This window comes from Micromys minutus (genome assembly GCF_963924665.1).
Source record: "Micromys minutus genome assembly, chromosome: 8".
NCBI lineage: Eukaryota > Metazoa > Chordata > Mammalia > Rodentia > Muridae > Micromys > Micromys minutus.
In genome coordinates, this window is record NC_137977.1 from 58,932,867 (window position 1) to 58,945,441 (window position 12,575).

The 12,575-nt window shown below is 39.9% G+C and overlaps 1 protein-coding gene across 1 annotated transcript in view; it reads left to right on the plus strand.

Moving 5' to 3' along the window:
- The window catches only part of CFAP53 (cilia and flagella associated protein 53), a gene marked incomplete at both ends in the record, with an annotated part of 105,964 nt that extends 93,599 nt beyond the window's left edge, over nucleotides 1–12,365 (plus strand). Inside the window, one exon of the mRNA XM_080919756.1 lies at nucleotides 12,137–12,365. Within this exon, the coding sequence (XP_080775882.1) occupies nucleotides 12,137–12,365 (229 nt within the window). The remainder of the gene's footprint in view (nucleotides 1–12,136) is intronic.
- Between the last annotated feature and the right edge of the window lie 210 nt (nucleotides 12,366–12,575).

The window sequence follows — 12,575 nt, forward strand, 5'->3', positions numbered from 1 at the left end:
GGGCTCCTGTGACCAACTTCTTGTGGTTCTGGTGTTCAGGTCCCCGTGCTAGCATGGCAAACCCTTTACCCACCGAGCCATTTCCCTGGCTCTAAATTCAAGTCTAAGAAAAACAAAACAAAACAAACAAACAAACAAAAAAACCCAGCCAAGACAGATGTGGTAGCACACACCTATAATTCCTGTACTCAGGTGGTAGAGGCAAGAGGATTAGGAGTTCAGGGCCTATTATGAAAGACAAACATTGCAAAATATAAAATAAATTTTAAAAGAAAAGGAAACATTGAGCCTTATGTATCAAGCAAATGCCAGGTCTAGCAAACAGTGCTAGTTTTAAATTACTTGATTTAAAACAAACAAAAAATGCAAAAAATTAGCAAAATATAAAAACAAATTAATATTTTATAGACCCTGGAGTAAAATTTTCAGCAAAGTACAACAATGTAAAGCATTCCTTTATTTAATTTTGTAATTCTTTACTGTGGAGTAGCTTGGGACATCAGTTCCTAACAAAAATTCCTTAAACAGTTTTTTAATAAAAAGGATCTCAGGGCCATCCTCAGCTACATAGTGGGATCAGTGTCTACCTGGGCAGCCAGAGAACTGGTAACTACAAGCCTGTCTGAACCTACCTAGGGAACTGCCTCTTTAGCATAAGCAAACTTGATTCAGTGAGTGAAAAAAGACATTGTTATTCTCTCAAGGGTTTAGAGTGCTGTAACTCTGTTTTCCTACTGGAGGCAAAGGCTAAATAGAATTCTCATTATTCCACCAGCTAATATTAAAGAACTGTACTCGTGTAAGCTAGACCTGCACTGGAGAGATGGAAGCAAAGATCAGGAGTTCAGTGTAGCCTTGGTTACATAGTGCATTCAAGACCAGTGCAGAATGCAGAATAAACTGTCTCAATAAAAGGAAATAAAGGAACCCAAGATAAATGGGTTAGTAGGTGTAGGTGATTGCTTTAAGACTCAAAGTGATCCTTAGCTACCAGGAATCCCCCAAATGAGACTGGAGTTCGATGCAAAAGCAAGAGTTTTATTGTTCCAGTATACTGGAGTTGTCCTGCACCCAGAGGAGAAGTGACACTCTCTCTTTTTTTCATAAGCTTTTAATACAGTTTTTGAGGGCAGTTAATAGCAACAGCAACTAGGCACAAAATGATTAGAGGTCCTGGTGTCCTTCATACTAATTGGCTGAGCAGGAAAGGGAGACTCAAGGATCTTTCATATCTCCAGGTGGCTGGATAATTGGCAGGGAGGGGGATTCAAGGACCCTCCCTAAGGCCTGGTGGGAAGTTCCAAATTGGGGCTCTATCTCATTCTTCACTTTTTCCTGTGAGTGTTTTAATCTTGAAGCAATTAACCACATTCTGTTAACTCATAGGTAGAATCATTGGGGGATACATTTTTAAACTGTTGTCTAAGTATCACCGGCTATACTGTAGTAATGTGCTGTCTAATAAAAGTAACCAAGTGGTTTAAAATGCAGGGCCCAAAAGTTAGCAGCAAAAGTAGAATAATGAAAGGTCCAGTTAGGGTTGACACTTAGGTAGTTAACTGTGGGGGAAGAATTATACCAGTATATGAGGGGAATATAAGACACACAGTACATATAAGACAATAGACGAAGGACTAAGACTGAGTCAACTTTAACTTGAGGGACTTAGTGTCCTTTTGAACCCTCAATTTTGGTACAGCTGGAGCTAGGTAGTCTTCTTTTGTTGGAGAAGCAGGTCTGTCTAGAGTTTAGTGCACCCAGGCAGTAATTTTATCTAATTTGATGGCAGTTGGTGTGATCAACAGGGTTATGTAACGTTCTTTCACCTGGGTTTAAGCACACCTTGGTGAAATCTCTTCACATAGACCCAGTCTCTTTGACTTGTGTGGTTCTGGAACCAAGCCTGCTTTATAGAGGGCACATAGTTTAGTCCAAACATATTCATGAGTCCATTGGGTAGCTCTGACCCTATTAAATCATCATCTTTCAGTTCTGTAATAGCTGTCAACTGTAGGCTGGGTACAGTAGGAACTGGGATAAGCCTGTGTGATCCGTAAAACCCAGAGAACAAAGGAAGTCACCAAGTAGTTGCTGGGAATTGAATTCAGGACCTCTGGAAGAGAGGTCAGTGCTCTTAACCTCTGAGCCATCTCTCCAGCCCTAAAGCTGATGCTGCCAGGAAGAATAGATCTGGCTGCTGGGATGGATTCAGCTTCTGTTGTTCCTAGTTACTGTTTCTGTTGACAAAGAAGTGTTAGCCTAGGGGAAAGAGGGAAGACTTTTGAAATACTCTATCCTCTACTACTGATACCCTGGGAAGATAAAAGGTCCACCCTCTGGTGGCTATCTAACATCAAAAGCAAGCCACTTCAAGTTGCATTAAGTAGTCCTTAGCCCTAACTTTCTTTAAATTAGTCAGAATAAGATTAATGTGAGAAAAAGTCTGTTCCATGTTCAAAAATAACGTCAGTCTGAGTCCAATAACACAAAGAGACACAAGAAAGACACAGACAATTGGTCTCTTCCAAGGACAGAATAAGCCAGTGACCAGATGACTCACCAGCTCTCTCCGGAGTGAGTCTAACCAGATTCCAGAAGTGGGGTCCTCCTGACCCCCTCCAGGGTAGCCAAAGCATCCTCCAGACTCCCCACAGTCATGTTTTTTAAGGTACATCTGCCCACTACAATCAACTGTCCAGACCAGACAGACCAGAAGCTTCTCTAAGCCTTACAAATGTTCACAACACACTGAGAGACAGAACACCCCCCCACACACACACACGAGAACAGACAACCATGATACCTGACTCTGTTAGACTTAAGCCAAACATTCCTCCAATCACTGTTTCTCTCACCATCACTGGGGGTCTGGCTTCCCGGCCAATGCACCAAATGAAAGACTCAAAGTGAGACTTAGCTACCAGAAGACTCCCCAAATGAGACTCACGAATGGAGTTTGATGCAAAAGCAAGAGGCTTATTGTTCCAGCACACTGGGGTTGTCCTGAACCCAGAGGAGAGGCAACCCCCTCTCTTTCTTTCATAAGCTTTTTATACAGTGTTTGAGGGCAGATTGATTATAGCAAGAACAACTAGGCGTGTAATGATTGCTGATCCTGGAGACCTTTTCACCAATTTCCTAGGTAGGGAGGGGGACTCAAGGTATTTCCCTAAGGCTTAGTGGGAAGTTCCAAACTGGGGCTCTCTCTCACTTGCTCCCAAGCTTAATGTTAATATTTGTTATGGTGTTTTGAATAGAAAAGGCCTCTGTAGTCTCCAATATTTGAATGCTTGGTCGATTAGGGAGTAGCACTACTTGAGAGAGATTAGGGGGTATGGCCTTGTTGGTGTGTGTGTGGCCTTGTTGGAGGAAGTGTGTCACTGGGAGTGAGCTTTGGAGTTTCAGAAGCTGAAGCCAGGCACAGTGGATTGCACAGTGTCTTCCTGCTGCCGCTGGATCCAGATGTCAAACTCTCAGTTGCCATGTTTGCCTGTGTACAGCCCTGCTCCATGCCATGAGTAAAATACAGGAAGCCTCTGAAGCTCTAAGCAAGCCCCAATTAAATTCTTTCCTTTATTAGAGTTTCTGTGGTCATAGTGTCTCTTCATGGTGATAGGACATTGACTAAGACATGTGCGCTGGTGGCTAGGATCAGTGCTAAAATGAGAATAGTGAGTTTTGCCTAATGAAAGGTGGGCTTGGGAAGAATCAGGCTGGCCTCCATGAGCTGAGCGAGTGGGGAGTGATTTGGCTGTTCTTGGAAGGTGATGAGGCAGTTATGTTTTTAAGGCACTGCCATAAATAAAGCATCAATAAAGTCTCTGGACAGGGACACTAGTAAGGTAGTACAATGACCCGTCCAGCAGGTCAGGTTATTCAGGGTCCCGAAGAGGTCTTTGTCCTGAAAGTCATGGGGGTGAGAGAGAAAGGAAGTCAAGCACACAAAGAATGACACAGAGTCAGTCTGGATGGTGTCAAGGCTTCATTGAGGATAGAATGCTTACAGCTTATATAAGCTTAAGCAGGGGGAAGGCAGGATGCAGTGGAATTTTACAAAATCTTCAGAACACAGAAGAGGGTGGTGTGCTCACGGTCTCCTGCTTTTTCTGGAACATCCTGTTTTGTCACCTGGCAGTTATTCTTGGCAGGGCCCATTGTGGTGCTTCCCGGAAGGCTCAGGTGAAAGGTCAGGTTCCCACAGGCTGGGGTGCAGCTGCTCACAGGCTGCTGTGTCAAGATGGCTGTAGTTTGGCTATTTTCTTAGCCATGGCTCCCCACAGTACAACACTATAAGAGTGTTGTCCATAACTAGAGGACAGAAGTGAAGGCGATCTGTGGGAGAGGCGTCCATTGGCAGTAAGGTATCCCCATTTAGGTGAGGGGTGGATACCAGAATATGGGAGACTAGAGGAGGGCTGAGTGCAGGGATTTGAAGAGCAGTCTGAAGATAGAGACATGAAAGGTAGGATGGGTGTGATGGGTAAATGTGTAATTGGTGGCATGAGGTACAGTGAAAGCTTGATGAGAAGTAGGTTTTAGAGTTTCTGGGATAAGAAAGGAGGTAGTGGTTAAGACCATTAGGAAGAGGGATCATCCTTAAGGAGAAGACCACAGTGGAGGTTTAGTGAAAGGGATGAGGTTAGATAAGAGCATGTGGAGGTACAAATTAAGAAAGGAATGAGAGGGTTAGATAGGGTCACTGCAAAGGTGCTAATCAAGTAAGGGATGAGAGAGTTGCTTAATCTATACCTAACCTCTGTGGTTCTGTGTATTGTATGTTGCTTTGATCTATTCATGAGAGTTGTATAGCTGGGTCTTGAGGTAGGCTGATTCCCAATTTCCTGGGGACATGCCACACTGATTTTCATAAGTGACTGTACAAGTTTATTACAGTTCCAGGGATGGGTGAGTGCTCCCCTTACTCCACATCCTTACCATGATGAGATGTCACTTGTTTTATTGATCTTAGCTTTTCTGACAGATATACGATGGAATCACAAAGTATTTTTGTGTCAGGGTCCAGCCTCAACATAGGATCTGGGTTCTCAACTGGAAGCAGGGATATCTGGAAGTCGCATAATAAACAAACACAGACTACTTTTCAGTACAAGCTGACAGGCAAATTTTCAGAGCTCTGTCTCCCTCCCTCTCTTCCTCCTCCTTCTCCCTCTCTCTCTCACCTCCCCCCCCCCCCCCAGCTTGAACCTGTACATACTTTTGCTCCCTCCTCGGGCTGGAGGTTGTGCTCTCTTGTTCACTTACTTTTTCACATGCACACAATCACTCTGTGTGTTCCTCTTCTACACACACACTACATGCTTCCCCTCCCCCCTCTCTCTTTCTCTCTCTCCCCATACAGCTCACATTCTCTCTTTCACTCCACACTCTCTCCTCACATTCTTCACACTTTCTCTCACCTTTAATTTGCCCCAGTCTTTTATTGTTACCCCAAAAGCAAGTAGAAAAAAAAAGACATTGAATAATTGTGGGGATGGAGAGATGACTCAGCAGTTGAAAACACTGACTATTCTTCCAGAGGTCCTGAGTTCAATTCCCAGCAACCACATGGTGGTTCACAACCATCTGTGATGAGATCTGATGCCCTCTTCTCATGTGTCTGACAGCTACAGTGTACTCACATACATAAAATAAATAAATAAATCTTTAAATAAAAAAAAAGAATAATCATTGCCAAATCAAATTAAAACAAAAACAAAAACAACCTCCCCCCCCCCAAAAAATCCCATAGCCCACAAAAAATCAAGAATTACAATTCTTCCTCAAAGTTTCAAGTTTCCTCTATTCCCAGGCCTGTGGCCAAAATAATAATCACAAACTTCTCGTTATTTAAATTTTACCTTTTGACTTATTATACTTCAGAGCTCAGAGCCCCGTAGTCAGCTACATGTGTTTTTCTGTGAAGCTCTAATGATAAATGACATGGGCCAAACTGCCAGGTGGTGGCCACAAAGAATCAAGTTAACCCTTAACTCAATAAGTCCGCTAGCTTTCTGCTTCTGTACATCACACACAATGGCTCTCTTAAAGAGTCCCAGTGTTTCGACTTAATTTTACTAATATATAATTTTATGCATTTTATGCTTTCTTATCCATACAAATCTAAAGGAGAGCAGGAACTATTCTCAAATGTTGTGCAAAACTCATTTCCTAACTCCAGTAGCTTTTTTCTTTCTGAATTAAAGTATCCCATGTTTGTGTCCCCTTATTCCAGGATCGTGCTAATGCCTTTTCATGATTCCAGTAAATTCCTTCCCTTTCTGGTAAAGGACCCTGTATGACTCCAGCAGTACAAGGCTCTGTCATTTTCTGATATTTCTAAACATCATTTCTTCAAACTTTCTTTGCAAGTCAACATTAACCTGGAGCCACCATTGTGCAGTTATTACATTGTTTCCGAGATGAGAGCACCCAGCCTGCATCTGGGCCATTAGGACTGTGCTGTGCTGGGCCCCTGAGCCTCAATTTTTAATTATTTAAGAATCATTACATCAAGGAACATCTAGTTTCACAGAATTCTTCAGAGCAGAATAAGGGAGTAGGAAAGTCAGATATAATAGAATCATTTTGCACACCAAGGCCAACTGAAAAGTAGTCATGCACAAATGAAATCTACATAGCCGTTGAAATTGGAACAAAGTTTTTGTTTTTTGTTTTTTAAACAAAGAGCTATGGAGGGAGGGCTACTGAGATATCCCAGCCTACTGTGGACAGTCCTTATTTCCTCAGCTTCTTTCTTTAGAGTCTTAAGGTTTTATCATCTAAATCTTTGCTTGCTTAGTTAGAGTTACCACAAGATACCTTATATTTTTAAGACCATTGTAAAAGGTGATAATTCCCTGATTTCTTTCTCAATTTGTCATTTATATTTAGTAAGGGTGCCGGATTTTGTGAGTTTATTGTGAGTGTTTTATCAGCCGTAGGAGTTTCTTCTGTATTCTATTGTATCATCTGCAGATAGGGATATTTTGACTTTCTCTTCTGCCATTTGTATCTCTTTAAACTCTCAAATCCTTCAGTTGTCTTATTGCTCTAGCTAAAGCTTCAAGTATTATATTGAATAGGTATAGAGTAGAACTGTCTTTCAAGAACTGTCTTGTTCCTGAAACTAGTGGAATCACTTCCAATTTCTACTTAAATTGTTGCTCTGGGATTGCTGTAAACTTTATTATGCTGAGATATTTCTCTTATATCCCTAAACTGTCCAGTACTTTTATCATGAAGGGGTGTTGGATTTTCTTAAAGGCATTTTCTGCATCTAAGAAGATGATCATGTGGCTTTTGTTCTTTATATGGTGGATCACAATGATTGCTTTATGTATATTTAACTGAAAGACCCTCAGTGTGGGGAGACCCTCACTCAAGTCTTGAATTACACGACCCACAAGAACGCACAAGATCACATGTTGTAATCACATGAGGTTTATTGACAGGAACCAGTGCACTGGTGTCGAGAGACTCATATCCCACACAGGGGTAGAGGAGTTTGACCCCGAGTAGCTGGGAGAGGGGTATTTAAAGGAAGAAACCACAACTCAAGGAGGAAGGGAGGGGATCATTGGAAAATACCAGAAATCACAAGGGGTAAATGCCCAGCTTCTCAAGATTGTTTTCAAGATTATAATCTACCCTTGTGGTCAGCCAGTTCCTGGAACATAGTCTCTGAACCAGCTTTTGAATTATCTGTTCCATGGTCAGTCAATTCCTCGAACAGGTAGTTTTAAGGCCAGACTATTTTATTGTTATTCTTTTCTTTGCCCTAAACTTCTGTCTACAATGGCAACCGTAAATCTTTTACCTTTCATAACCATTCCTGCATCTTTGGGATGAAGCCCACCCGATTACAGAGGATGATTCCTTGGATGTGTTCTTGGATTCTGTTTGCAAGTATTTTATTGAGAATTTTTGCATCAAATGTTCATGCAGGAAATTGGTCTGTAATTTTCTTTCTTTGTTAGGTCTTTATGTGATTTGAGTATTAGGGTTACCATGTCTAGTAAAATGAAGTGGGCAGTGTTGCTTGAATTTCTATTTTGTGGAATAACTTTTAGGGTATTGGTATTAACTCTTTGAAAGAATTCTGTACTTCTTTTTTCTTTTCCTTTCTTTTTTTTTTTAGTAGACTTTTAATTACTGTTTCTATTCCACTGAGGATTATAGGTCTATTTAAATTGTTTATCTAATCTTGATTTAACTTTGGAAAGTGGTATTTATCAAAAAATTATTTATTTCTTTTAGATTTTCCAATTTGGTTGAATGTAGGTGTTTAAAGTATGCCATTATTTATTCTCTGCATTTCTTTAGTGTCTGTTAATGGGCCCCCCTTTATCTCCAATTTCATCAATTTGGATACCCCTTCTCAGCTTTTTAGTCAATTTGGATAACTCTTTATTAATCCTATTGATTTTTCTCAAAGAACCAACATTTTTTTTTGACTCCTTGTATACTTTTGTTGTTGTTGTTTTGTTATCGTTGTTTGTTTCTATAGTTCTAGGTTATTGACTTCAGCCCTGAGTTTGATTATTTCTTACCTGCTACTCCTTTTGGGTTTGATTTTTTTTTCTTTTTATTCTAGAGCTCTCCGGTGTGCTCTTAGGTTACCAGTATGCAAACTTTTTCATTTTTTTCCATTTTTGTTTTAAATGTAGGCCCTTAGTGTTATCAGCTTTCTTTTTAGAACTGCCTTGAGTCCCATCCATTTGTGCATGTAGAGAATTTACTTTCATTCAATGCTAGAAAGTCTTCAATTCTTTGTTTCCTTGACTCGTTTTTCATTCAGTAGAGACCTGTTCAGTTTCCATAAGTTTGTAAGCTTTCTGGTGTTTCTATTGTTCATATATTTTTTTTTTAACCCATGATGGTCAGACAGGATGCAGTGCATTATTTCAATATTTTGGTTATTATTTTCTTCCCCAATTTTTTTTATTGGATGTTCTCTGTCTTTACATTATGGGTGTTATCCCTTTCTCACGATTCCATTGTCTCTCTTCCTCTCATTACTTCCATGAATGTGTTCCTCTCTCAACTACCCTCTCCCACCTCAGCACCTTGGCATTCCCCTACACTGGGAAAACACAGAGGCCTCTTCTCCCATTGATGTCAGAAAATGCTATCCTCTGCTACATATGCACCTGGAATCATGGGTCTCTCCATGCGAACTCATTGGTTGGTGTTTTAGTTCCTGGGAACTGTGGTGGGTTTGGATAGTTGAAAATTTTGTTCTTCCTTGATTTTGTTTTCAAGACTTGCTTTGTGACTAAATATGCAGCCAATTTGGGGAAAAGTTCCATGAAGGGCTGAGAAGAAGGTATATTCTTTTGTGTTTGGGTGAAATTTTCTGTAAATATCTTTTAGGTTCATTTGGTTTATAATGTTGGTTATCTATGGCATTTCTGCCTCATTTTGTCTGGATGGACTGTCTATTGTCAAGAGTGGGGTATCAAAGTCTCCCACTATCTATGGATGAGGGTCAATATGTGATTTAAACTGTAATAGTGTTTCTTTTATAAACTTTGGTGGCCTTGTGTTTGGTGCACATATGATAAGAATTGCAATGTCCTCTTGGTGGAATTTCCCTATGTATCTCTTAGGATTAGTTTTAATTCAATGAGTATTTTGTTAGATATTAAAGTGGTTAAACCAACTTGTTTCTTAGGTTCATTTGCTTGGAATATCTTTTTCTATCCTTTTACCCCAAAGTGGTATTTTTGATGTTAATGTGTGTTTCTTGGATACAGCAGAAGGATAGAACTTGTTTTCACATCTAGTCTGTGTCTTTTTATTGGGGAAATGAGACCACTGGTATTGATAGCAATTAATGAACAGAATTTGTTGTTGATTCCCATTATTTTGTTGGTGTGTCTGTGCATGTGCATGTGTGTGCTTGTGTGCATGTGTGTGCTTGTGTGTGTGTGTGTGTGTGTGTGTTTCTACTGTTTTGATTTGCTGGTCTGGGATTATTTACTATTTGTGTTTTCTTGGGTATGCTTAACCTCTTAGGTTGGCGATTTCCTTTAAACACCTTCTGTAGGGCTGGATTTGTCCATTTATATTGCTTAAATTTAATTTTATCATGGAATGTCTTTCTTTTCCATCTACTGTGATTGATTTTTGGGAGTATAGTAACCTGAGCTTCTACCTATGGTCTCTTAGAGTCTGTAGAGCATTTTTCCAGGTCCTTCTGGTTTTTAGAGACTACATTCAGAAGTCAGGTGTTTTTCTAATAGGTTTGTCTTTATGTCTTTTTCTGTTGCAGCTTTTAATGTTTTTTCTGTGTTCTGCATGTTTACAGCTTTGTTTATTATGCTCCACATGAATTTTGTTTCTGGTCCAGACTTATATGGTGTTCTGTATGCTTCTTTTACTTTGATAGGCAATTTCTTCTTTAGGTTAGAAAATTTTTCTTCCATGATTTTGTAAAAAATATTTCCTATGCCTTTGACCTGAGTTTCTATTTCTTCCTCTATTTCTATTATTCTTACATTTGATCTTTTCATGTATCCCAGATTTTCTAAGTTGTTTGTGCCAGGAGAGAGTTTTTTAGATGTAATATTTCTTTGGCTGAAATATTCATTTATCCTATCATGTCTTCAATACCTGGGATTATTTTTTTTTCCCATATATCATATTCTGGTAGTGAGGCTTGCCTCTTTGGTTCCTATTCAAGTTCTTACAGTTTTCATGTTCAGATTTCCTTTAGTTTGGATTTTTTTTAATTAATTCTATTTCCACTTTGAGGTCTTGAACTGTTTTGTTCATCGGCTTCTGTTCTTTGTGTTTTCATGGATTTCTTTAAGGGGTTTATTCATTTCCTCCTTAAGAAGCTCCATCATATTTATAAAGGTGATTTTAAGGTCCTTGTCTTGGGTTTCAGGCATGTTTCACTTCTCTGGGCCTATTGTGGTAGTTCTTGAGTTCTGGTGGAGACATATTTTCTTGGCTCTTGTTTGTTTATGCTGCCATCTATGCATCTGGGTTTGAGAAGATTGTAATTTGAGGTCTTGATATTCATGTGTTCCAATAAAGATGGGGGCAGAGGAGGTGAAGTAGTGTTCTGCTACAGAGCTGATGATGAGACTGCGGGCTTGGATTTGGAAAAGAGGAGGAAGAGGAGGTGAAGAACTGCAGTTAGCCTTCTTGGTTCCCTGGCTGGTGTGACCCTCATGTTTTCAGGGAATGACTGCTTATGGGTGGGGTTGGGATTATGAGATGATTGGGAGGAAGGGAGGCTGGAGAAGGTCTCCATGATCCATTAGAGATGGGTCATAGAGCAAAGGAGAGCCCACAGCAGGTGTGGATGAGACTGTTAGGAGTGTTTAAAGAGTTGTCCATGCCTACTCTGCAGACAAGGGTTTTGGGTTAAGATAGTGCCAGGGTCATTCCATCAGCATCGCTTTGGAACAACTAACTGGAGTTGCCTTTTTTGTCTATAAAAAGTATTTATCTCTATTGTATGTGTGTGTGTGTGTGTGTGTGTGTGTGTGTCTGTGTGTGTGTATTTGCCAGTACCATACATGTGCCTGGTAACCTCAAACCAGAAGAGGATATTAGAACCCTTCAAACTGGAGTCACAGATGGTTGTAACCTATAACTCGGTTACTGGGAACTGAATTTGGATTCTCTAAAAGTGTTAGTGTTCTCAACCTCTGAGCCATCTCTCCAGCACTGGGAACTGGAACGTCTTTCCTTTTTTTCTTTAAAGATTTATTTATTTATTTATCTATTTATTATATTTAAGTACACTATTGCTGTCTTCAGACACACCAGAAGAGGGCATCAGATCTCATTACAGATGGTTGTGAGCCACCATGTAGTTGCTGGGATTTGAACTCAGGACCCCTGTAAGAGCAGTCAGTGCTCTTAACCACTGAGCCATTGCTCCAGCCCTGGAGTTTCTTAAAATATTAAAATAAAAACATAAACAAAACAAAACAAAACAAAACAAAAAAACCCAGAACTGTCACAGGACCTAACAATCCCAGTTCTTGGTTTCAAAGTGATATTTGCATGTCTATATTAATGGAAACATTAAGAATACACATTATACTTAACCATAATGATATAAATAAAACTAAATGGTAACTTTTAATGTTATACTTTGTTATCTTTCAAACATTAGGCGCTGCACTTTGGCCAAGGAGTATAGGAATCAACTTCAGATGCAAATTGCTTACCAGCAGCAGGCTAGAGAAGCAGAAAAGGAAGAGGAACGCCAGGAATTGGAAGCATGGCAGGCAGCAAACAAAGTCTGCCTGGACAAAATACAAAGGATCCTCTCTGAGCATCAAGCCTTGTCCCAGAATGCTCACCCCATGCGCAGGGGTTACCCTGACAAGCCTCCTCTATAATCAATGCATGTTTTCTGGGTCTTTCAATATTTTTAACTATACCTTTTAACTAACGGGTAAACTCTTACTCTCTGAGTTAGACATAATTTTCTTCAAATAAATTTGTTCTTTGGATACTAGTTACTTCTATATTGCTAAAGAAAACTACCTGAAATTATCAACTTAAAAAGAATAAAGATTTATTTTAGCCTCTGGTTACAGAGAGTTGCT